This window comes from Dasypus novemcinctus, chromosome 3 (assembly GCF_030445035.2).
Source record: "Dasypus novemcinctus isolate mDasNov1 chromosome 3, mDasNov1.1.hap2, whole genome shotgun sequence".
Lineage (NCBI taxonomy): Eukaryota > Metazoa > Chordata > Mammalia > Cingulata > Dasypodidae > Dasypus > Dasypus novemcinctus.
This window is the reverse complement of record NC_080675.1, coordinates 169,499,477-169,526,401: the sequence shown is the minus strand read 5'-3', so window position 1 is coordinate 169,526,401 and position 26,925 is coordinate 169,499,477. Positions and strand designations below refer to the sequence as shown.

At 46.4% G+C, this 26,925-nt stretch overlaps 1 protein-coding gene across 2 annotated transcripts in view; it reads left to right on the top strand.

Moving 5' to 3' along the window:
• Positions 1-26,925, top strand: part of NTRK3 (neurotrophic receptor tyrosine kinase 3) — a 371,583-nt gene that overhangs the window by 296,720 nt on the left and 47,938 nt on the right. For both annotated transcript variants that reach the window (XM_004467918.5, XM_023591542.3), the window contains exons 13-15: positions 10,908-11,038; positions 19,795-19,967; positions 23,867-24,110. In XM_004467918.5, the coding sequence (XP_004467975.2) occupies positions 10,908-11,038; positions 19,795-19,967; positions 23,867-24,110 (548 nt within the window). The remainder of the gene's footprint in view (positions 1-10,907; positions 11,039-19,794; positions 19,968-23,866; positions 24,111-26,925) is intronic.

The following is a 26,925-nucleotide window of genomic DNA, read 5'->3' as shown; positions in this document are numbered from 1 at the left end:
GACTCCTGCAATCACAATCCTTTTCCATGTCCTTGTTACCCCATTTGATTGGTAACCAGAGACAGATTTTAAGTTTCAGACCTCCAAGCGGCAGACTTCCTCCGTTGGCTCTCCCACCTTTGAAATGTCTTCTCCTAGAAATGCCATCGCCCTGAACCCAGCAGACCATTTTTTACCCCCTAGTCCTTATCAAGGGATTTTCCTAATCCCATCCAGGGATGGCCTTGTAAGAAGTGACTGGCTATTTGAGCAGTTTAACCATCTTCTGTCCAGGTAGAACACTGGCTGGGTTGGCTGCAGACTATATAGCATTTTTACCTGGCCAGGGGATATGTTCACCTGATCATGCTTTTATGTAATACTGGAAGGGGAAATTAGCTCCATTTGTCCTACTGCTCAGAGGGCAGGTGAGAGACAACCAGTGGGGCTGTGAGAAATGGTGAGGGCAGGTCTGTCAAGTCAGACAGAAAGTCCCACCATGAACAGAGGTCCTACCCTCTTGATGGTCCGTCTCCCTCAAAGATCCAGAGCTGGCCGTCTGTCTCCCTCCTGCCACTTCAAAAACTCACAGCTGGAGCTCGGGGAGTGTGATCCTTCCCCACATAAAGCCATTCCATTTCACGTGTAATGAAATGTATGGTATTGAATTAATGTTTTCTTCTGAGCATTTTTGGCAGCCTGAGACCCTAAGGTCTGGCTAATGCAAAGAAAACACACACTTCTCAGAGATCCTCCCTTCCTCTCCCTACTTCCTCTCTTCCTCCCTTTCCTGCCAAGAACCTCCCTTCTCCTTCTTCTACACAGTTGTCTCCTGGACTCCCTGTGTGCTCTGGAGCCCCTGAGGCTGTGGAGACCCTCTGTTCTTCTGGGTGGCTTTGGGATCTTGGGTTCCTGCCTCCTGATGCCATCCTGCTCTCCAGAAGGCATCCTGGCCACTGGTGTTAAGCTTGGGTGGTGGTGAACACGGGCAGCAAGCATGGGTTCCATGGTGAACTGACTCTTTCTCTGTCCTTAGAGCCATTATTGGTTTCCTCCAAGTACCATTGCCAATTCTGAAGGCAGAGGCTGTCTCTGGAGGAGGGGTTGCAGAGGCGAGGGGGGGTACTGTCATGACTGAAGTTGGCAAGATGCCACCGTCTTCTTGTTCTTCTCATGCCAACCATTGTAGTCTGGTTTTCAGTCCTGACCCCTCCTCGAACAGCTGGGTGATCCTGAGCAAGTTAGTTAATCACCTTGAGTTTCAGCTTCCTCATCTGTGGCCCTGGGGGAGCAACACCTTTTGTTTATCGACAATGGATGAGGCAACGCATGGAGAGAGCATAGCGCAGTACCCAGCTCAGGGTAAGTGCTCAATCGATGGAAGTTAATTTTATTATGAATAAGAGGCACAAGAGGATAGCAATAAGCAGAAAGGAACCAGTGCGGAGTGAGATGGAATCCATGGGGGAAAAATTAGAGCATTTTCTGCATTGAGACAAGGGGCCCGTTGGGAACTGGATATCAAAATGGGTCAGGGAAGGAGAGGGAAGGAAGGATTGGGAGAACCCATCAGAGGTTGGTTGAAAAAGCAGCTGGCCAGCCCTCGGGGCACTTTGGCGAAGGAGCCATCTCAGCACTGCCTGCAGACCCAGCTGCTCGGGACAATAACTAGCCAGGAGCTGAGGGGGGAAATGCATTTCTGTTAAGGCCCTCTGGGTCCGACTGTGGGAGGATGCTTACATTTTGCGACTGAGCTTGCTGCATGGCATATAGCAAAATCAGGATGACATTATTTATAACCACAGACTCTGGGAAATCTGGTTTCTCTCTGCTGATCAATACCAATCTTTAGTAGGTGGCTGACGCTGCCTTCTGATGTCTTTATTTCATTGTCTGACCGACCTCCGCCCACAATCTATTTTGGACATCATGGTGGCAGGTCTGGGCAGGCTGCTGCAGACCCCTGAGTCAGGGCTGGCTCACATGAGCAACCTTGGGCCACTTTATTTCGGAAGGAAATGCCCATCCTTTTCCAAGTTTCCAAGTTTCTTTCTCAAGAGTTGAGCTCTTGAGTTAAAATGAAAATCTTGCAGAACGGGAGGAAACAAACATTTGTTAAATGTCCATTAGGTTTCAGATATGAAACATATTTCCTTTTATCCCTATTGTCTACAAATTTTAAATCCATCCTCTTACTGACTCTGCCAAGTAGGTATTCTCGTTCCCATTTTAAAGACAAAAAAAAAAAAAACGGAGGCTGAGGAAGGATGAGGATGAGATACAATTCGTAAATGGCAGGGTTAGGATTCAAATACAGACCCTCCCCCACCTACCCACCCACCCCTGCAAGTCCCCAGTCTTTCAGCAATAACAGTTTCTGTGCGCATTTGGCTTCCTCTTCATCCTGATCCGAGGAGCTGAGTCATTGATGACTGTCATACCCATTTTCCTGGAACAAAGAGGTGAAGCTGAGAGCAACCAAGTCTGTCTGTCCAGTGGACAAGGTCACTGGAGTTGCTGCAGGACATTTCCTCTGCCCACAGTGAAGCCGCCAGGTGAACAGAAGCAGGGTGACGGTCAGCCCAGGGCTGCGCACTGCCCTGCAGGGCTCTGAAGTCTTCTGGCAGAGCTGCCCACGACCTCTCTGACGTAGGGATATTCTGCTCCAGGTCATGCTCGCTAGAGGCCTGGGGGACTTCCCAGAAGCGAGTCCCAGACATATGGAATAGTTATCTTGGTCCCCAGCCCAGAGGGAGAATTCTTGGAGTCATAAAAGAAACACAGAAATCCTCATTCTGCAGTTTGTGTCTGATGAGCTGGTTGTCCTTGTGGAAATCAGAAGACCTACAGGTGGCTTCTCCGACAGAACCCAATTGGTGGTGCTCTTGCAAAAAAAAAAAAAAAAAAAAAGAGTTAGGGAAGGGCCAGGTCAGAAGTTTCAGGGACCCTTTTCAGTTCCCAACGCACCCACCGATTTGCATGCCAGCCCCCGGTTTACTCCAGCAGTCCCTTCATTGCTGGAAGTCGGGAGGTCTTCCCACGACCTGGGCTGTGGACCCTCCCTCCTCCCCTTCCAATGTTCCAGCATCTGAGCCTGGTGACCTGGACCCTGCCGGGCCAGGCAGCCAGGCAGTAAAAGGAGATTGATGCCCTCTCCTCCTAGGAAAATCCATCACTTTTTGGCATGTGGGTCAGATGGCTTCAGCAGAGGCAGCTCTGAGCAGCACTGTGAGCTAAAAATAAGCACACACAGGGTTGTGAACAGACATGGGGACATCAGAAATGGAAAGGGCTCACTCCGGCCCTTCCCTGGAGCCCGAGCAGACTTCCCTCTGCCCTGATGCTTGCCCTGTCCGCACCCACCACCTCGGGTCTTTGTCTGCTCAGTATGGTCTCCAGTGGGCAGCTTCTGCCCTTTTTCTTGGAAAGATGCTGGAATAGAGTCCTGGGATGAATTGGGTAAGAGAAAGATGGGCAGGATGTAGAGGGAGAGGGGTGATGGATGGTGAAGCCGGTGTGGAAGGGATCACGTTGGTGACAATGAAGTAGGAGAGAGCTGAGTGACGGCAGTGTAGTGGCAAGAACACAGCTTGAGAGCCATAAGGAGTGAGTCCTTCCTTGAACAGTGTTGAACTGTCTGAAACCCCCTGGCCTCAGTTTTCTCATCTGTGAAAGGGGTACAATAACACTGCTCCCTCAAGGATAGTAAACGAACGAAATGTTGAGCAAATCAGAGGTTTGGGGCAAAAAATGTATGCCCCTTTGCCCTTCTGAACCTAGGTAGGTTCAGGGAAAGAAGCTGCTCAGATGGTTTTGTTTTGTTTTGTTTTTAGGAGGTAATGGGCATTGAACCTGGGATCTCATACATGCAAAGCATGTGCTCAACCACTGAGCTACACCTGCCCCCTCACATAGTATTTTGCATATATGGTCTTATTGGTGGATGGGGGTCTCCACATGGAAATTTCTTGCCTTATGTGTTTGGCTTCAAGCCAGCCTCAGTCTGCCAAAGCAACCTGGTTACCCTGTAGAGCCTCTCTTATCCCTTCTCCTGGGAAGAAGCTCTCTGCTAGGGGAGGGTTTTTGAGGGACTGGAACCTGTCTTTATTTGCATTCTCTGCCACCCCTCCCCACTTCTGAGCACCCCATCATGAATTAAGATGGGCATTGGTTTCATAATGCCATCTCCCAGAAGGCAAAGTGAATTAGCCAAGTTTCTTTAATTCTGCACCACTGGATATTTCCATGTCTCTGAAGAAGACCTGTTTGCAGGTTTTGGGAAGATGCTTTGGCCCATGGGAGGCTTTTGCTAGTCTTTTGCATGGGCCTGCATGGAATAGAAGTTTCCAGTAACATGGTCTCTTGCCCTCTGCTGAGTTCAAGGCCCACAGCTTCCCTCCTGCAGCCCAGGGTCTACAGCTGCCAGGCTCTCAACACTTGGGGTGCTGAGGAATGGCTGGGAAACAGCTCCCTGTGTGATGCCTCCCACTTGACTTGTCTGACTCTTTTGGGGCCCATAATTCTAGCTATAGTGGGAGGCTAGGGGAATGGAAGGGTCCAAGATGTGACCCAGGCCCAGCAGCTGAGAAACAGAGCCTGGCAGCTGGAGGAACTCAGAGGTGAGGCATCACAGATATTCGTGGGCACCATTACCTGTGGGCACCATTACCCATTCATGAAGATGACTTTCCATCCCGTCAATGTTGTCCTGTCCCAGGGTTTCTTCAAGTGTGGTCCCTGGACCAGCAGCATCACCATCACCTGGGAACTTGTCAGAAATGCAAAGTCCCAGATCCCTCAACCAGTAGCTATCAGATCAGTTTAAAAAAATTTTTTTTTTTTATTACAGAAGTTGTGAACTTATACAACAATCATGCACGGGTGTAGAATTCCCATACAACAACCCTTCACTCAGACACACCACCATTGTGGAATATTTGTTACAGATTATGAGATAATATCATCAGACTATTACCACTAACCATGGCCCATAGCTTACATTTGGCATATTTTTTCCATAACCCCTTCTTGTGAACACAGTACATCTTTGGCATCGATGCCAAGAATATTACAGTATTGCTGTTAACTATAGTCCATAGGTTCAATTGATCATATTTTTCCTGTGCTTCTCCACATTCCCACCACGCTGCAATAGTGACGTACATCTGTTCTAGTTCACAGAGGGACATTCTTGCATTTGTACTGTTAACACAATTCTCATCCACCTCTGGGTTCACTGCATTATTCAGTCCCTAGATTATTCTCTAGCTTTCTTTCAATTAACATTTACATCCCTAGACTACCCTTTTCAGCCAAATCCCTTTTATAAACCAGCTGCTACTCTCTATAAAATGTTACCATCAGCCCTATCCATTTCCACACTTTTACAGTCAATTTATAACTTCTATCTACATTAAACATCAGTATTCCTTCCCAGCCCTCCTCTTATCTCCTAATAACCTATACTCTATATTTTAACTCCATGCATTTATTCTTCGTATTTATTTCATATTAGTGAGAAATACTATTTGTCCCTTTGTGTCTGGCTTATTTCACTTAGCATAATGTCTTCAAGATTCATCTGTGTTATCACATGTGTCCCAATTTCATTTCTTCTTACTGCAGCATAGTATTCCCTTGTATGTATATACCACATTTTGTTTATCCAATCATTGGTTGATGGACGCTTGGGTTGTTTCCATCTTTTGGCCATTGTTAATAATGCCGCTATGAACATTGGTATGCGAAGGTCTGTTTGCATCTCAGTTTTCAGTCCTTCTGGATGTCTACCTAGTAGAGGAGATGCTGGATCATATGGAAGCTCTATATTTAGCTTCCTGAGGAACTACCAAACTGTCCTGTACACCATTTTATAATTCCACCAACAGTGAAGGAGTGTTTCCTTTTCTCCACCTCCTCGCCAGCACTTATTGTTTTCTGTATTTTAATAATGGCCATTCTGTGTGGTGTGAGATAATATCTCATTGTTGTTTTGATTTGTATTTCCCTCATAGAAACTGATATGGAACATTTTTTATGTGCTTTTTGGCCACTTGTATTTCTTCTTTGGAGAAATGTCTATTTAAGTCTTTTGCCCATTTTTAAATTAGAGTCCTTGCTCTTTTATTGTTGAGTTGTATGATCTCTTTATATAGAACGGATATCAAACCCTTATTGGATATGTGGTTTCCAAATATTTTCTCCTGTTGAGTGGGCTGCCTTTTCACCTTCTTGACAAAGTCCTTTAAATCACAAAAGTTTATGTTTGAGGGGGTCCCATTTATCCATGTTTTCTTCCATTGTTTTGCTTTTGGTGTAAAGTTTGAAGAATATACCACCTACCACCATGTCTTGAAGATGTTTTCCCATATTTTCTTGTAGAACATTAGGGCTCTAGGTTTTATATTTAGGTTTTGTGATCTATTTTGAGTTAACTTTTGTATAATGTTTGAGGTAGGAGTTCTCATTCTTTCTTTTGGATATGAATATCCAGTTCTCTGCAGACCTTGTTGAACAGACTGTTCAGCCCCAGCTGGGTGGGATTGATAGGCTTATCAAAACCACTTGACCATAGAAGTGTGGGTCTGTTTCTGAACTATCAATTCAGTTCCATTGGTCTATGTGTCTATCAGTTCCATGCTATTTTTTTCCACTGTAGCTAGGTAATATGATTTAAAGTCTGGAAGTGAGAGTCCTCCAACTTCATCTTGATTTGGGATTAGTTTGCTGCTCTTTTCCTAGTTCCTCCAGGTGTGCAGTTAGATCTTCAATTTTACCTGGTTATTCTTTTTTACTTTAAGCATTGAGGGCTATAAGTTTCCCTACCAGCACTGTCTTTGCAGTGTCCCGCAGGTGTTGAGACGTTGTGTTCTCATTTTCATTCATTTCAAGATAGTTGCTGAATTCTCTTGCAATTTCTTCTTTGACACCTGATTATTTGAGTGTGTTGTTTATTCCCCATATATTTATAAATTTTCCCTTTTTCTGTCCATTATTGGTTTCCAGCTTCATTGCATTATGATCAAAGAAAGTGTTTTGTGTAATTTCAATCTTTTTAAATTTATCGAGACTGGTCTTGTGACTTGCTTTTTCATTTTTAAGATGTTTCTGGCTATTCAGGGCCCCTTATCCTTTAAAAAAATTTGATCATTGTGTTTTCCATTTGTTTAAAAAATGCTTGCAGAATTTTTATTCGGATTGCATTTACTCTGTATATCAGTTTGGGTAGAATTGACGTCTTAATGATATGTAGTCTTCTTATCCACGAACTTGGAATATTTTTCCAGCTGTTTAGATTTTTTGAAATTTCTTTTAGCATTGCATTGTAGTTTTCTGAACACAAGTGCTTTACCTCCTTGGTTAAGTTTATTCCCAAGTATCTGATTCTTTTAGTCGCTATTGTATAATAAGTGGAATTTTTTCCTGACTTCCTCCTCAGATTGCATATTACTAGTGTATAGAAACACCATTGATTTTTGTGTATTGATCTTATATCCTAATGCACTTCTGAAATTCTATTTTGCTCTAGCAGCTTTGTTGTAGATTTTTTGGGACTTTCTAAATATAGGATCATATAATCTGTGAATAGCTAAAGTTGTACTTCTTTCTTTCCAATTTGGATGCCTTTTTTTATATCTTTTTCTTGACTGATTGCTCTAGCTAGAATCTCTAGCACTATATTGAACAACAGGAAAGCTGTCAGTCTTTCACCATTGAGTACAATGTTAGCTGTGGGTTTTTCATATATGGCCTTTATCATGTTGAGAACATTTCCTTCAAGTCCTATCTTTTGTAGTATTTTTATCAAGAAAGGGTGCTGTAGGACTCCACAAGATAGTAAAACCTCATGTAAAGCACAAATATGGGTGAAATTGCATATATAGGACTGTTTTTTACAAGACTGTTTTGACAAAATATAAATTACAATATACTAGAGAGAAGGAAAAAGAATAGCAGCTATGTCCAGCAGGAGAAGCATAGAGATATTAAGTGATGAGGGTTTTTTTTGTTTGTTTCTTGTTTATTATTATTGGAATAATGAAAGTGCTCTAAGAATGATTGAAGTGATGAATGCACAAGTATGTGATTATACTAAATACCATTGATTGTATACTTTGGATGGACTTATGCTTTATTAATACGTATCAATAAAAATCAATTGACTATAAAAAAGAAAGGATGCTATATTTTATCAAATGCCTTTTCTGTGTCAATTGATAGGATCACGTGATTTTTCTTCTTTGGTTTATTAATGTGGTGTAATACACTGATTGATTTACTTGTGTTGAACCACGCTTGCATGCCTGGTATAAAACCCACTTGATCATGATGAATAATTCCTTTAATGTGTTGTTGGATTCATTTAGCAAGTATTTTGTTGAGGAGTTTGCATCCATATTCATTAGGGAAAGGGGCCTGTAATTTTCTTTTTTTATAGTATCTTCATCTGGCTTTGGTATTAGGGTGATTTTGGCTTCATAGAGTGAGTTTGGTAGCATTCCTTCTTGTTCAGTTTTTTGGAAGCCCTTGTGTAAGATTGGTGTTAAATCTTCTTTGAATGCTTGGTAGAAGTTACTTGTGAAACCATCTGGTCCTGGACTTTTTATTTTGGGGAGTTGTTTGATGACTGTTTCTGTCTCTTGTGATTGGTTTGTTCAGTTCTTCTATTTCTTCTAGGGTGAGTGTAGGTTGTTCATACAAATCATTTTAACAAGGCCTTCAGGTGATCCTGGTGCATGCTCAAGTTGCAGAACCACTATCCTATTCCAATGACAAGGGAGGGTGGCAGCGGGACAGAGTCTGGGGCCAAAGGGGGCCCTTCCTCAAGCAGCTTTCCACTTTGGCTTATGTTTGTTGCTGAGGAGCCCCTTCCTGTCTCAGCCACCAGTTGGAGATTCCTGACATGGCTCTTGTTTCCACTTCTGGTAAAGTAATATCAATAATAATGAAAGTACCAGAATACAACCGACATTTCCAAGGACTTTAACAACTTCCACCTGTAGTAACTCATGTAACAGGTAAGTGGAGGAAACTGAGACCCGAGATATTTTGTGAGATGCACACACACACCCGTGGTATGTGGCAGATCCAGGTATGGAACCATGTGCCTCTGACTTCCCATATCTCACCGATCCCTGCCCAGGCCTCATTGGGAGGCTCACCTTGCAGGAACCAGGCAGAACCACCTGGAAATGATTATGCAGTGCTGAGCAGATGGCATCCAGGGAGAGGTCCTGACCTCCCATTACCTCCCAGTGGGAGACACTTTAGCATTCTCCTTCAAGGCAAGGAAATTCCACTCCCCAGAGGCTGGAAATAGAGACAGGGTGCAGAGAAGAGGACCAAGTTTTAAACACCTTGTAAAGACTGGGAGGTAGCCCTATGGAATGCCCCCTTCCCCCCAGGAGGATGGGCCACCACAGCGGTTAGCCTGCAGCTCTGTCTTGCTGGGGAGGTGAGAATGGTGGTCTGCGAACGCTTCCTTCCAACTCCATGGAGATACTAAGAACTCTGGTGGGGGGAGAGATGTCTTGGCTCGTCTTTTCTGAAAGGAATTCCAGAGCCAACCACTCAACTCACCCAAGCCTCCCAGCCACACCCCTCTGTGCCCATCCCATGTCTTCTCTGCCGTGGTCTTTAGTGTCTGTCCAGTTTTCACTTTTTGACAAGGTCATTTGAGACAAGCCTCTCTCCTGGCTCTGCAGTGCTCTTCATGTTAATACAGGTTTTGAATGGGTTTCTGCCCCTTGAACAATTTGTTGGTGAATGATCTCCAGGCACACTCCTTTCATTGCCAGCCCTCTGCTTATACAATTCCTTTCCTTTGTACCATTCTTTCCAAAGTGGTGGGAGGGCGAAGGTCACGTCTTTGCTTTTTACTGTTAGACTTGAATTAGGAGGCTCTGTAAGCAGAAGCAGAGGCAACGCCTCTCTTTGTATCGGCCTTGCTCACTGCGTTCTCTGAACTTCATGGTGGTGATTTCATGCGTCTTTGCCCTCTCTCTCTGGGGGCGGGGGCGGGGGGGGATGTCAGAGACAGGCATCCCCAAATAATCTCATCTACCACTTAGTGGTCTCTCTTGTGAACCAGGCACTGTGTGGGGTGTGTTACATCCATTATGTAGCAATAAGAGCATGCGTGCTGTGTGTGTGTTGTGCGTTGATGTGAGACACTGGGCCAAGCTCTTTACATGGATTATTTCATTTAATCTTCACAAGATTTTGGCGAGAAAGTCATTGATGTTAATCTCATTTTACAGGTAAGGAAATTGGGTTAACTTTCCTAAGCTCAAAAACTAGCAAAGGGGGAGCGGGTGTAGCTCAAGAGGTTGAGAGCCTGCTTTGCATGTGTGAGGTTCTGGGTTCGATCCTGGTACCTCTTAAAAAAAATAACTAGCAAGGGATGGAGTCAGGAGTCACACCTGATTCTCAACCATGCCCTAGAGACCTTGCTAGTTAAAGTGTAGTTTGGTGAACTAAAGGGCATGGGTATCACCTAGGAGTTTGTTAGAAATGAAGATTCTCCACCCCACTTGAGACCCACAGAGTCATCTTCTGCATTTTAGCGACTTCTCCAGGTGATTCATATGCATATGGAATTTTGAGGTTGCCCTATACTAGCTCCAGAAATTAGAGCTAATTAATACCAGAATCTTATGCTTTCACCAGCTGAGGAAACTGCGGTTTAGTGAGGCAAAGGGCTCGTCAGGGGCAGAGTGGAGATTTGATTCTGGGTCAGACTCTCCAGCCACAACCCGCAGCCAGCTTTGATGCCGAAGTTGGGTTGCTAGAGTCTGCCTTTCTCTGGGGTGGCCCCAGAACCAGGTTTTCTTCTCTCCACTCTAGACCCTGCCCTCTCCTGTGTCCGGGGCCCCTCCAGGCGGACACTCACCTGGGACTGACTGCTGCTCTCTCTGTCCCCCCTCCAGACGTGCAGCACATTAAGAGGAGGGACATCGTGCTGAAGCGCGAACTGGGCGAGGGGGCCTTCGGGAAGGTCTTCCTGGCCGAGTGCTACAACCTCAGCCCCACCAAGGACAAGATGCTCGTGGCGGTGAAGGTAAATCTCAGAGGCCTGCGCGTGCCAGGGAGGGGCAGGGGGCGGGGAAGGCTCGCTCCCCTCTAGAAGGTGGTGCAGAAGAACTGGCTCCAGTCAGCGGCCTTGCTTCCAGGTCCGTGACATTTCCTCCGGACCAAAATGACTTCCTTTGGCTTCGAAGGTCCAGGGCTGTGGCCTTGTCAAGGGATGTGCCGGGGGTGCTGCTGGAGAACGGCCCTGGGGTGGTTCTGGAGGATGCCACGGGCTGTGCTGTCCCAGCCCAGAAGGTCCCCTGGCCCTTTCTCAGGGGTGGAGCTGGGGAAGGGGGTGCTGCTGCAGGAGCCCCGGGAGCCACCCTACAGGGGCACCAGGCATCACAGGGGATAGAAGGTGCTGGAGGGCGCACACAGGCAAGAGTGAGTGAGGGTAGAAGGAATTCTCCAGTACCCCCATAGGATCGGGGCAGACCCCAAGGGGCAGCATGCCTGAGGGCAACTGCCACCTGGCAGCTGCTGACAGTTGTCACCCGCAGGCCTTTGTGCTGCTGAGCGGACTGTGCGGTTTTGCAGCCAGAGCCGAGGGCATGGCGCGGCAGAGAAGGGGCCTTGCTGCTACCGGTTGCTTTCCTCCAGCCTTCCTCCAGCAGTTTCTGTAAATCCATGTTGGGCAAATCTGTGAGCGGGATCGACACAAATGAGCCAAACAACCTTGCTGGGGCACACGTGGGTCCCTGGAGCCCTGCTCTGGAGTACGGCGCACCCTCCGGAGTGCAGCCTGAGCCTCGGGGTCTCCGAGGGCTGTGCTCTGGGAGGTGCCAACCGAGGGGCTGGGTGTGGGGGTACGGCCCCCCGGGGGCCGGTCCTTAGCCCGGGGGCCAGGCCCCAAGCCTCCAGCATGAAGGTGACTTCATGTTTCGGTGACTTCGGAGTTTCTGTATTCACAACCCATGTGCCTCTAGATCCTCTTTGTTCTAGAAGGCGAACGACCTCCACAGATGCAGGCAGTGCAGGCATTCACGGGTCAGCACCAGAGAGCCTGGGTTTGAATCCCAGCTCTGGGACCTTGTGCAAGAAACTTCTCTGTGGGCCTCGGTTTCTGTATCTATATAATAGGACTTATATCTCCTCTTTAGAATGTCAATGATTAAATTACTGAATATCTGTAAATTTCTTAGAATACTGCTTGGGACATAGTAAGTGTTCAGTGAAGAGTAGCTGGAATTGTTTTTATTGTCATCATTACTGATACTGATATTACTGAACAGGCTTAGACTCTTGACACGTGACCTCTCAAGTGTGCACTATCTATTAATAGAATAGGCGTTGCCGTTTTTGTTCTCTAATGGACCAGAGAGTGAACACTTTCATCTTGGCAGGCCAAACACTTCTTGCAACGACTCAATTCTGTGATATAGTGCAAAAGTGTCTATGGCTAGAGACAGTAAGTAAATGAATGAGGCTGGCATGTTCTAAGGAAACGTTATTTACAAAACCTGGCATAGTCTGCTAACCCCAGCTTTAGAAAATAGATAAGAAGCTAGCGTATTGCCCCATGAAAGGCTAATGATTATTATGGCTGGGCATCCCATGAATAAACTTGCTCAGTGTGTTTCAGTAGACATGCTGTGGTCAGACAGACACAGAGGGTATCTTTAAACAGCTTGGATCAAGGATGTGAAAAACAGAGAAAAGGTGGCATTGGAGTGGGAAAAGTGGACATGGTGGCTGATGGGTATGGGGAATGGCAGGAAGAGATGAGATGTGGAGGCGCCTTTGGGACTTGGAGTTGCCCTGGATGGTGCTTCAGGGGCAATCACCGGACATTGTAAATCCTCCCAGGGCCCACTGGATGGAATGGGGGAGAATATGGGCCATGATGTGGACCAATGACCATGAGGTGCAGAGATGCCCAGAGACGTACTTACCAAATGCAATGGATGTGTCATGATGAAGGGAGTGAGTGTTGCTGGCGGGGGGAGTGGTGGGGTGGGGGTGGTGGGGTTGAATGGGACCTCATATTTTTTTTAATGTAATATTTTTACAAAATCAATTAAAAAAAAAAAAAGGATGTGGAAAAGTTAATAATCTTGCCCGTCAGCTTAGAACCTGCACTGCTCCCTGGCTTCTAATTAAAGGTTGACACTAACCCACTGGAGTTCCTGCAGCTGTCTGTGGACCGATGGCCTAAAACCCTGGAAAATGTGCTGCTCTGAGTGGTCTGGTAATAAGGGGCAGTACCCAGATAGGGTGAGCAGAAAATGTATTTCTATTTGCATCCTTGTAAGAAGATTTTCTTCTCTCCTTGGGTCTTGGACCTGAGGAGATGGTGATGGTAGGATTTTATACCATTTGCCCCTGGTGGATCCACCCGGGGCTCAGGCCCTGAAGGAGATGGCCATTCCCTCCAGAGAACATCTGGGAAGTGCAGGCTTCTTGCTCCTTTTCCCCTTTAGGTTTCTCTCCCTTTCACAGGCTCCATCCTCTGGAATTTGTTCCCATGTAGTGCAGAGTAATGTTGTACTTCCAGACAACACATGCAAGTATAACCAAGATTAGGCTTCTCCAAAACTGTGGTTTTAAATCAATTGACGAAAGTGACTTTTGCTCAGCAGTCGCTGTGGTAGAAATAAAGAATCAGAAATCACAGCTTCTGTTCTTAAGGTGCCTGCAGTCTATTAGGGAGACAAGATGAGTACCCATGATGGAAATGGAGAGCAGTATAAGACAGAGCAGAATTTGTATATTTATGTGTAGTCACATTCAGATAATGCAACTTGTGATTTTTCTAAAATACGTGCTGCAACTGTTTAACAGTCACTTTATAGACAACACACTTGCTTCAGATATCTCAAAAGGATCTTCTCTGATATCCAAATGGCCAACATACATGCAAAAGGTGCCCTACTTTATTACTGATCAGAAAAATGGAAATTGAAACCATGATGAGATACCATCATACGCTGCCAGAATGACTAAATAGCAATGACAGTATCAAGAGCTGGCAAGGATATGGAGCAACTTTCATGTGTGGCTGGTGGGAATGTGTAACTGTTTTGAAAAACAATTTGGCATTCTAGAACACTGATACATTTCATGATCCAGCACTTCCGCTTCTAGGCGTATACCCAACCAACATATGATGTATGCCAAAAGACATGTATTCAAATGTTCGCAACAGCATTATTTATAACAGCCCAAAACTAGAAGTAACCCAAATGTCTATGAATAGTAGAATGGCTAAATAAATTGTAGTGCATTTATACAATGGAAAACTCTTGATATATCTTTGTCTAGCTTGAGTACTTACTGTTTGTCTGGAATTGTATGAGGTTCTGGGGATATGAATAAAGGAGGCACACAGGCCTATGTAGCTTATTTCTTCGAGTCATAGAGATTTAGAGTCCAGGAGGGACATTTAAGGAGAAGGAGGTGGTGGTAGTCATGATGATAACGATGATGATGAAGATGACAGCAATTAACAGCAAACACTTTTCTCACAATATGTCAGGTCCTGCTCTAAGTGATGGGCACATATTAGTGTTTAAGTCTCAATAACCTTATGAGGTAGGTACTATTGGTCTCCCCATTTTACAGAAAAGGACACTGTGGCACACACAGAGGAAGGTTAAGCAATTTGCCCAAGGCCCCTCAGCTCCTCAGTGGTACAGCAGGGATTCAATCCCAGGCAACCCCTCTACTTTAGAGATGAGGAAATAAGGCCCTTAGCCACATTTTACTGTTTTCCCTTTCTGTTTTTCCAACCCTGTTCTGGGTGACTACCTCAGCATTCTTCTAATTCATTCTTTTTAGTGTGTGTGGGGTTTTTTTTCCCTCATCTAGAGTTTTACCTGTCTATTATAGCTTTGATTTTAACTTCAAATGACCATGTGTTTTATTTCCAAGATTTCTGAATAATTCTTTACTCATTTCCACCTGTTTTTGCTATATTCCTTTTTGGCCTTTTTCATAATTCTTATTTCTTCATTTTCTTTCAACATTTACTTATTTTAAAATCTTTATCGGCCTGTTCTATGAAATTAATTGTATCTGTAGGAGAGTGATACTCGAGTCATCGATCATTTAGTTGTTTAAATTTAGCTTTAGATTTCTCACAATATGTCTGAACTTCTGCTTTCAGGTTTCATTTGGTTTGGAGAGTTGTTTTATTTTAGTCTGGGGTGTTGGTGTTCCTGAGTTCAGTTTCAGTTACTTTATTTGTTTATTTATTTAACTTTTATTTTTTTAAATTAATTAATTTATATATATATATACTTCTTATTAGAGAGATTGTGGGTTTACAGAAAAACCATGCATAAAATGCAGTGTTCCCATGTACTACCCTAATATTAACAGCTTACATTTGCGTTGTACATTTGTTACAATTGTTAAAATCATATTTTTATAGTTGTACTATTAACTATAGTCCATGGTTTACCTTATGGTTCACTGTTATTTTTTAAAATATATTTTTAATTTATTTTTAAAAGATATTTAGATAACATAAAATGTTACATAAAAAAATATAAGGGATTCCCATATACCCCACTCCCCACACATCCCACTTTTCCCCACATTAACAACTTCTTTCATTAGTTGGTACATTCATTGCAATTGATGAACACATTTTGGAGCATTGCCACACAGCATGGATTATCGTTTACATTGTAGTTTGCACTCTCTCCCACTCAATTCTGTAGGTTATGGCAGGACATATAATGTCCTGTATTTGTCATTGCAATGCCATTCAGGACAATTCCAAGTCCTGAAAATGCTCCCCATATTACATCTCTTTTTCCCTCTCCCTGACTTCAGTTACTTTAAATTAGAGATGGAGCTTAAAACATTTGTGAAACAATCTCAATTTTTAAGTCCAGAATCTCAGATTTGTAGTATTTTCCCAGCTTTTTAATGGGTTATCCTCCCACTCTTAACATTTTATTTTTAACCACTGACCTTTAGCAGGGCTTTTTAAAGCATTCATCCCAGGTTCCATAAAAACAGCTCACTCTGCATATTTCATCGGTTTCCCTAACATTTTATAACATTCAGCGATTACACTGAAAGGCTTAACCATCTTAAATGAGTTTGGAAACAACCACAACCAACCCTTGGTAAGTTCTTCTCCGGGACAGAAGTGTCTTTCTGGGTGTCCTGCTAACCAGGAGGGTGTCTTGGGCATCAGTCAGTGTGTTCCACAAAGGGAATGGACAGTACCAGCTAATCTAGCCAGTCATGGAGATGTAGCTCTATTGAAGTCTTGCTGGCCAAAGAAACAGCAAATACAAAGGCCCTGAGGCAGGGAAAAACTTGGAAGGTGCAAGGAACAGAAGAGCCACTGAGACTGAAATGTGGTGAATGGAGGTTGGAGGGTGTGGAGAAAAGAGGCAGATAGAAGAGACAGCAGATATTTAGTGTCCAGATGTGTGATGAAGAGTTTGGATTTATCCTAAAAAAGAAACCAAAGGCCAGTTTTAAGCCAAGGATAGAGATGAGGGATCTGTGTGAGGTTAAATACTCATCTCCCTCCCTGGTATAGGCATTTGAGAATCTCAACAAAGGGAAGTGATAGTATATTTTGAGGGACTATGAAAAATATAAAAGGTGATTTTCATAATTAAAAAGGATTGATGTGTGTGTGTGTGTGTGTGTGTGTGTGTTTCTCTTCCAAGTTTGAGCATTCAGGAGTGTGTATACCCCTGGGCATGTAATAGAATGGGTTTCTTACATTAAGGAAATCTGAAACTGACCGTCCCTTGAAATATCTCCCATCTACAAGAGATAAGAAAGAGGAAAGGGAGCAGAAGCCCTAGGCTGGACAAGATGAAGATGTGAAGTGACTTTGGAGGGGTTGGAAGCTGTTGAGAACGTTGGACACTCTTGCCATCTCACTGGTGTTTCACATCTGGACTACACCGGGGGGCAGAGAATTGTTGGCCCAGTTTTTTCTCCTCCTGTGATCTCTGCCCCATTCCTGTTCCAGTCCTGGGGAATGGGTCCACTTGCAGCTCAGGACCCCAGGTTCTGCACCCTGCTCTTTGCCGTCTCCGTAAGATTTGGCCCAGATTCTGGGAAACCCATTTTGTAGGCTGAGAGACGCTGGTTAGCAAGGGCAGGAGAAGGAGTGTGCATGGGAAAGGCTCCGAGACAGTGGTTTGCTAGGTGCTCCAGCTTCCAGTTGGGGCCTCATATCCGCCTTGTGGGGCAGGGTGCCGGCCTTGAGGACTGAGGACAGAAATAGCCCAAGGCTGCTACCGCATCTAGACTGTGCGAAAGAGTGATTTAAAGGGATGGAGAGAGGCCATTTGGCTGGCCCCAAATTTGATCTACTTTTCCCTCTCATAAATCCAGTGTTCACATAAATCTTTATATTCTCCCATCCCACCCATGCTGGGTTCTTTTTTTATTTTTATTCTTCTCTAAGAAAATAAATAAATCACTGACAGCCATGCCGGAACCACGCCCAGGCCACGCAGCTTGGGACTGAATCAGGAGCTGGGTCACCAGGAGAGGCTCGCTCTCAGCATGACTCTCTGTCTTGTGTCACTCACATCAAGGCCTCGTGAGTAGCTTTGTTCTGGCTGTATGTGGATGCTACAGCCCATTCTTTTATTAAGAGGAACTTCCCAGAGCAGGCAGCCAGGGCTCAAGGGGAGCAGGACGGGGACCTACTTTCCTCTTTGTCCCAGAGCGTGTAAAATCAAGGCTGGTATGAGCAGTGGGCCAGGGGCTCTCCAACTTCCCTTCTGTCCCGGGCCTGCCCCACAAGCCTGGCTCCCTGGCCTGCCCCGGCCTCCCTGGTGACCTCCCCCACTCCGTGCCTTCCTGCCGCTGCCTGCCCACCGCGTCCTGGGTGATCGGCCTAGTGAACACCTCATCAGGTAAATTCATTCAAGCAGGTGTGCTGGGCAGGAGCGTACCTGGGCTCCTGCCCCAAGCACCTGTCCTAACCTGTTGTATGATTTTTGAAAAGTCCCCATTCTGGATCTCCGTTTTCTCACCCATAAAATGGGGGAGGCTACCCTCAATAGTGTTAGAATCACTTAATCAATCTTTGTGAAATCCCGAATTTTAAAAAGATTGAAAGACGGTGCAGGTTGAAGTTGGGCTTGACTTCTGGTTGAGAGACTGTGGTCCCCTGATGGCCCTAGAGGTGGCGCTGCTGAGCTCCCACGCACCTGGAACCCAGCCCTCAAGCCCTGGACTGGGAGAGCTCTGTGGTCCCTCTAGCACTGAGCTCTTCTTGCAACTTAAGATGTAGGCTGATTCCTCAGTTTCTCCAACTCTGAAATGAGTAGGTGATGTTAAAGGTGCTTTGAGTGCTTAGAGGCCATCATCTCTAAAGTATGTGAATGACTGGTAGAGGTCGATCAGCCCCAGATATTTTGGCATATCCCCACTCCTGCAGCGCTATGAGCCAAGATGACCTGGGGATTTCAGGTAATGGGGGCTGGAGTGGAGAGAAGACAGGTCTCTGGCCAGGGAGGTCTCTCCACAGTTGCCTGATCTTCCAGGGAGGCTGGTCTATATGGTGTCTGCTCACACATGCATAATTTGGCCCCATTTGCCTTCTGACCTCACAGGGAGGACACGGAGGCAGGAGACAGGTGTGGGCACACACCTGCATAGGCTGCTCCTTCAGCATGAAAGTTCATGCCGACAGTGCTTCAAACACTCTGCTTCTGTCTTGCAGTCCCCTGCTGGTGCTGGGAAATCCACATTCCCTGTTTAGGCCCTTCCCGGCCATCACCCTTCCATATACCTTCCTGGGCCCTGGGGAGATGCTGCACCTGGCATTTCTCCCAGCCCTGCGGGGACTGAGTGGTGGCGTGCCTTCCCATCCTGCCCTGGGATGCTCTGGCACTTTACCAGGTCTTCAGTATCTCAAAGGCTTCTGCCCATCGAATGCTGTTACAGTGGCTGCCGCCCCACTTACCCCATCTGGTGCTTCCTCTGTACCCCCTATTAGGAAGACACAGTGTCTTCTGGGAGCCAAACTGTTCACCTTCCTCTGCTGGTACAGACTCCTTAACAATCTATAAAGAAGGAAGTAGAGGAGAGCGGGTGTAGCTCAAGCAGTTGAGCATCCACCTCCCACATGGGAGTTCCAGGGTTAGGCACCAGTGCCTCCTAAGGAAAAAAACAGACAACGAGAGAAAAAAAACAATGAGAAGATAACAAGCAAAAAAAACAAAAACAAAAACCAATGAGCAGACAATGAGTGCAAACAAGCAGCAAAAAAAACAACAAGCAAAAAAAACAACAAGCAAAAAACAACAAGCAAACAGATGAGGGAGAGACATCTTGGGGGGGGGTGGAAAGAAGAAAGTAGAAAGGGCTAGCAAACTTTGTTGTCTTGTTGTCTGTCTGCCTCATTTCTTGTAGGCTATGGGCATATGATAACTCATAAAGTTAAACCAATTGGGGCAAAACATTTCCACCTGTTTATTTTAGTAGTGAAACTGTTTCTTCAAACAGGGAAACCCTAGGAGAAGGGGCTTTGTCAGGATTTCTGTCTCACCCCATCTCTCTCCCCTGCTCAGAAACGGACGTGGTTTGAAATCACCATGCTGGGGCATGGTTCCCGGGTGTCAGCAAAGCTGGCTTCTAGTTCTATAATGACCAAAGTGCTGAAAGAGGCTGGAGCTGGGCCTGCGGTTGTGCTTTAGACTCTGTCTTTAAGCCCCAGTTGACATCTCCTTTCTGGGAAACCCAGCAGTCTAGGAGAAGAGACAAAGCCCTGAACTCTAGGTTCTAAAGGCCCCTGTCCTGCGTTTTCAGGCCCTGAAGGACCCCACCCTGGCCGCCCGGAAGGACTTCCAGAGGGAGGCTGAGCTGCTCACCAACCTGCAGCACGAACACATTGTCAAGTTCTACGGGGTGTGTGGTGACGGCGACCCCCTCATCATGGTCTTTGAGTACATGAAGCACGGGGACCTCAACAAGTTCCTCAGGTGAGCAAGGACTGCCCCCTCCCCAGCCCCACCTTCCCCCGGGTTTTCTCCAGAACCAGAAGAGCTGCTTCCCTTTCGGAACACTTAGCTGAGAATGAGAGAGGAGAAGCATCTTCCTTTATAGTCATCTCTTGAACAGCTGGAGGCCGGCCTTTGTCCCTGGTTTCTGGGGTGGGACCATTGAGAATGATGTGAAGAGCACCTGGCACTCTCCTTCCTAATTCCAAGTGGACTGCACAGAAGGGTAGGGTCAGGAATGGGGCCCAGGAGGAAGCCCACAGGGCCAGCCCCACTCTAGGTTGTAGCACCAAGCTTCCGGGGTCTTGCAAACAGCTTTCCCCCTTTGTGCCTCTGGTTCCTGTTTTAGTTTGCTGAAAGCAACTGGGAGCAATATACCAGAAGTGGCTTAGGTTATACAATGGGAACTTCTCAGGCTATGAAAGTGTCCAGACCAAGCATCCTCAGGAGAACCCCTCAACCCCAACTGCGGCTGTGGGCAGTCAGGCACAGGGCAGCATCTGCGCGCCTCTCCTCCAGTTGCGTTCAGCTTCTGTGGCTCTTCTCTTTCCCAGCGTCATTGATTTCAGCTTCTGGAGGCTTCTATCTGTCTCTATGGCCTTTTTCTGGGCCTGTGGCTTTTCATTCCTCAGTTTATAAAGAACTCCATTAAAAGGAGTAAGACTCACCCCAGGTCATGCACGCTAATCAAAGGCCTTTAACCAAAGTACTTCAATCAAAAGATCCCACCTACGATAGGTTTACATGCACAGGAATGGGTTAGCTTTAAGGATGGGATTTTTGGGGAACCACCCAGCTTCAAACTGCCACAGTTCTTATTTGCAAAATGAGGATAGTACGTTAACCCCCTCTGGAAGCCTTCTGCCTTGGATTTTCTGATGATGAGTAAGATCCAAGGTTAGAAATTCATCAGGAGACAAAAGTAGTTAAATAAAGGTAGGGATGTTTGCTGTTTTCCTTGGATAAATTGTAGAACTGTGCTGTCCAAAATAGTAGCCACGTGTGGCTATTTGTATTTCAATTGAACTTACTGAAAATTAAATAAAATTTAAAATTTGGTTCCTCAGTTGCACTAGCTGCATTTCAGTTACCTGGGGGCCACAAGGGGCCAGGGGCTACCATATAGGGGGTGCAGATATAGAAGATTTCCATTAACATAGAAAATCCTATTGAATCGCATTGTTCTGGAAAGAGTGGATTTTTTCCAAGAAAGGTTTCCCCAAGCCTGGAAGAAAATCAGTTGGGGTTTGAGAGGTTCTCAGTGGAACTGCTAGGAGGTTAGAACCCCAGTCAGGAGTTGTGGATGGAACTGCAGGGGTGGATCTGCTTTCCCCAGAGAAGTCCTTGCATCTCACCACTAGAGTGAGGCCTGCCTACCTTCCACTGCTGCCGAGAAACACCTGGATGGGGAAAGAAGATCCCAGAGCCGTGGGGGGGGGGTCCCAGGATTAGGGTCACAGGAAGCAGGTTAAATGCTCAGGCTGGGACACTTGGCATGTGGTCTCTGCCACCATCACCCTTGAATCCCATGGCTGGGAATGAGATTTTCAGAGTTCAGATATAGGTTATAGTAGGCTCTAGTCCACTCACCCAAAATGGATGAGTATCCCTGGAAGGAGGACGTTCATCAGGGTGTTGTGGTTTTGAGGGGAGGATGGGAAGGGATGGCCCTGGTCATGAATGCGAGCTCTGCTTATGAGCTAGATTTCCTGAAAGCAAAGCAAAACAAAGAGGCCCCGGAGGAACTGAATGTCTCTGTAGGATGCTTGCAGTCTCCTGAGCCTCATTTCACAACCAAAAGGTGTTCCTTTCCTCAAGAACCCAATCCATAGCATTAGGCAGACTTGTATTCAAATCCTGGATTTGTCACTTCTTGGTGGTATAACCTGAAGTGAGTTATTAACCCTTAATTTTTCCTCCCAGAAAACAAGTCTATTGGCAACTACTAAACAAGATTGTTTTGAATATTAAGGGATTATATTTGTATAATGCCTAGAATAGGTTTGCATGTAGCTAGGTGTTCAGTCAATGATAGCTGTTATTTCAATTGTTATTATTATTATTGTTATTATGATCATTTTATCAGAACTGTGAACAATGATAACTTCTAATCCAGAGGACACCTTTGTAAATTCTCAGGATCTTCTTTTCCCTGTGTTTCCCACGACCCCTACCCCCTAACCCCCTCCAGGGTAGGAGGGACATGCCCCCGTTTCCACCACATCCTCCCCATAGGTTTAGAAGCACCTTCAGCCCAAGTGCTACCAGCAGGGCTAGAGAGAGCTCCTGGGGGCTTCTGTGCCCAGTGTAAGGGAGGAGGAAGGAAAAACAGAAGGACGAGAGTGGGAGGCAAGAGTAGAGGCCGGGAATGGTAGAAGCAGAAAGTAAGAAGAAAAGGAGAAGGCAAACAAAGGGGAGGCCCAGCGCCTGTGCTGGCGAAGAGGCCTCCTGGTTCTCCATGGCGGGGACCAAGTGAGAAGGTGTGAGAGCGGGTGCCATTCTGTGGTGGTGCGGACGGTTCTTAAGGCCTCTGGGTCTTTTATGGGGTCCCTTCATGAAGACAGCATGGGGGAGTCCTTCGAAATCAAGCCCGGCAGTCTTCCTGGAGGTGTGGTTGGGAACGCAGTCCGGGCTTTAGCGTCCACTGTTGACCAGATTCCCAACCGACGCCATTCCTCTGCCTTCCTAGACTCTCAGTTAAGGGTGAGCTTCTCCTGAACCCCAGGAGGTGGCTGGAAGCTGCTCCACCGGCACAGCCGGGAGTGGGGGCTTCTCTGCTGACACCCCATCCTTGTGAGCTGACGCAGCAGCTCTGCTCCTGAGGAGTGGAAAGGCAGGGTCCACGGGAGATGATAAAAGAGCATGCCCATATTTAACGACGCCTTTCAGTGGGAACTGGAGGAGCAGTAAAGCAGGCCGGGGCCTCTCTCCACAGCCTACGGCTTCAGAAATAGGAGCCCTGGGTGGTTTCGGCTCATTGGGTTTTCTGGAGGAAAGATGAACACTAAAAGTGACCGATATGATAGGGCGAGGTGTGAGGACTACAGATCTGGGTCTCCGTTTGGGATGGGGGATGCAGCAGCAGGGCTCTCAGACCCTGCTTCCGGTCCTGGGGTCTCACCATCCAGCCCTGTGAGGGCCGAGTCCCCCAGCCCGCGGCAGGGTGGGGTAGGGCTGACGGCACAGCCTCCAGAGTCTTGCCCTGCACTGGTGTGGACCGATGCATCAGCATCAGGAGCTTGTTGGAAATGCAGGTTAATCGTCCCGCTCAGTGACAGCCGGGGAATCTCCTTCAGCAAGCCCTCCTTGCACTCCTTACTGTTGGAGTTACCTGCAGCTACCTGTCTGGTTTCAAATTCTGCCCCCAGATTACCAGGCAGCCACTCTATTACCTCTGAGACTTTGGCCAAGTGATTTGATGAGATCATTCAGTGCTGTGGTTCCCATATCTCCAAGTAGGGGCAGGAGGATTAAATGAATTCATATATTTAGAACCTTAGAGCAGTGCCTGGCACATAATTAGGGCTATGCAAGAGTTGGTTATTGCTGTTTTATTAATTATTCTGTAATGACCTCCAGAGCCTGGGGAACCTCTGGACATCAGTAAAATACAAAGAGGAGGAGACTCCTCCCAACTTCTGCAAGTGTGTCTGTTGTCGTCCGGTCGGACCAGCTGCTGGGAATCCAGTGGTGGCATTTCACCTGTGCCCACATTCATGCATTATAATTTTGGATAGACAGAAATAGGCCACCAGCAGACTGAAAAGGCAGATTTCATTCCTTTTTTTGTGTTGCAATCCAGAGAACAGGGAACCAAGAAGACCTTTCATCTTGATCTCCTGAATTCTCTCTGCTCCCTCCCTCTCCCCATCCCTGTGCAGGGCCCATGGGCCAGATGCAATGATCCTCGTGGACGGGCAGCCTCGCCAGGCCAAGGGCGAGCTAGGGCTCTCCCAGATGCTCCACATCGCCAGTCAGATCGCCTCGGGCATGGTGTACCTGGCCTCCCAACACTTTGTACACCGGGACCTGGCCACCAGGAACTGCCTGGTTGGAGCCAACCTGCTGGTGAAGATCGGAGACTTTGGCATGTCGAGAGATGTCTACAGCACCGATTACTACAGGGTAAGGTGGCTTCCCCAGCTCAGGACTCAGAGGCAGAGCTAGCACCTTGCTCACATGTCCTTGTCATTGTCCATTAACCTTGTCACTCCAGCACACACACATACACACCCATGCCCAGACATATACTCAATAGTTAGTTGACTTCAGGCCACTACTGCAACTTCACACACATCTTTGTGATCCTCTCTTCCTCTTGGGCATCCAGTTGAGCTGTGGCCTTCCATTGCAAGGACATGTGCACCGTGTTCTTACATGCATTAATGCTCATCCCTCTGGACACACAGAGATAGGCACAGGTGCACAAACAAATGCACACACAGGCCCACTTTGGTGCTATATTTTAACATCTCCCAGCCCAGGCCCCAATCCAGCCTCACCCACTGCAGATTTTATGCTTTGAAATTATCTCTTGACCTTGTCAGGCTTTACCTTGTCTTCAAAACTGGATCTTGAGGCTAAACCAGAACCCAAAGTAAAGCAATAAAAATAGTGAATGTATTGCTTGAGCAGAGTTATTCAAATGGCCCAGGAAAGATAAGGAAAAGAAGGGTGTTACCTGTTACTGACTTTGGAGCGAGGTACAGGTCAGGCCTTAGAAAGCCTTTCTGAGTATGAGGGAGACATCATTTTTAACTTTACTTCCTTTTAATTGTCCCCTTTGTAGTAACTGGTGTCTTGTTTTTCTCCCATTGTTATTTTCCCCCTTAGTCCTTGGGAATCTCTTTTCCATGAATCATTTGAGTGGTTCCAACAGTGTTGTTATTGCCAGGGAAGGCAAGTGGGCATGAGGGTCCCTTATCCCAGAAAGGGGAACTGTGAGTACTGGTGGAGACATGGAAAAACTGATTGTGCTTCAAAGAGATGGAAGATTTACTTTGGGGACACTGAATGGGGGAGGGGTTTGGATGAGAGATATAAGGAAACAGTAGGGCAATGTTTTGGAGGTGGAAGGGCTTGGCAGCCATTTGTCTCATCTTCTTTGTAGGGAATGAATGATCATATCATGTGTCGAAAAGCCCCAGATACGAGTGTCTACTCCCGACTGTTAGCTTGAATCACGGTGGACCAGAAAGCTGGGAGTTTAGGACTGGCTTCTTTAGGTCCATTCTATCTGTATGCTTCTGATGGTTTTGCCTAAGAGATTCTGCAGACATTAAAACTAGCCACTCAGGGCACTTCATTTTAGCAATGACCTGGGGAAAAAAAGAATGTTGGGGAGATGCCCTTTGTGGCCAGAAAAAGTGACTTGCTCATAGTACAGTCAGAGAATGGCAAATGATGTATCATTCTGAGAGCCCATGAAGCAAAGTAGACCAAACAGTGGGGACAGTAGGGCGTCCACAGTGAACTGGGAGGCTTCTCCAGCCACTGCCCTGTCCAACCTCCCCACGTGTGGAAGAGAGAGCAAGATTCAGCAGTCATCTCAGCTGACCTGCCAGGAAATACCAAAGTGGAATCTTTCTTTAGCATCCAGACTGTATGTTTACCGGTCATTTCCAGGATGGCATTTGTGAGGGGGTTGCTAAGGGCCACTGGGTCATAGGCTCTTGAGTCTAGCTGGTGCTGGCACCATTTAATGGCCTTTGAACTCTTTGTAATGGGGTTTTCTGGCCTGTCTGACTGAGCTCAGCTTTATGTTGGTGTTGATGAAAGCAACAGGTGGTGTGGGGTGTATCAGTTTTTCTGTGCCAGGTAGGTGTTTGGTCATGCCAAACTGGCCTCCCCTGGCTTCCCCGGGGCCATGGGAAACTGTCTGAATAGTGAGTACAAACTGAGCCTTCAAACTTGCTTCAAGGCATGCAGCGAGTACTTCTTGATTCTGGTTTATGAAAGAAAAAGAAAAGGGGAAAAAGTCGCATTTCCAGATGATCCTGCTTTGTCTTTGCTTTTAAAACTGTCTCCTGTCGCTCTTTGCTTCGGGAGAGCTGCGAGGAGTGGTAACTCCCTCACCACAACCCATCTCGTGTCTGTGGGCGCCAGGGCAGCCTGGAATCTAAGGCAGGCAGACTGGGACAGGAAAATGTCCACGCTCCAGGTGTTCTCGATTTCTTTCAATTTCTTCATCATGAGTCCTATGCCAGGTGTTAGATAAGGCTAGCTGGCCCCAATATGTATGCCTTTGGTCCCGAGGAAATAAGAAGCAAAAAAGGTATAGCTGTTGTGGTGACAACTCAGCACACCATTGGAAAATGGCCCATTTCCTGATGGAGGTAGGTTGTACAAGCCCCATGTGTGAAGAGCAGCCTGTGTAGTATCTTCACCGTCACTCAGAATTTCTGAATGTAGATGCAGGTCTCCCGCCCCACTCTTCTGCAGAACCCAGAGCAGAAGTAGATTTGTCTGAGACCGTGTCAGCAGTGAACACTGAAGACTTGTTACCCATGTCAACGTCTGGGAATCCTTGGGTTTTAAGCCTACCCTCACCTGTGCGTGCATCCTAACGCCACCATTTAGCAACCCTGGGACCTCTGTGCCCTTTCTCTGACCTCTGTTCAGTCTTCTCGTGTGTCAAGTCAGGACAGAAATATGCAGTCGACAGAGTTATTTTGCTATTAAACAAGTTAATTTCTGTAAACAGTTTGGAATACAATAGTTACTGAAATGATCTTTGTGTTATCCTACTTAGTCATCCTCTCATTCAGTGCAAGCAAACCTCAGAGACACTCTTAATTCCAGATGTAATTCCGGGTCCAATAAAGAGACAATGTGACCACTGGTCAGGATGGGGATGGGGGAGGGAAGTGCTGGGATCAGGCAGCTGTCCCTAAAAGAGTAAGGGCTTTAAATGGACCACCCCATGGAAATTTCCTTCCCA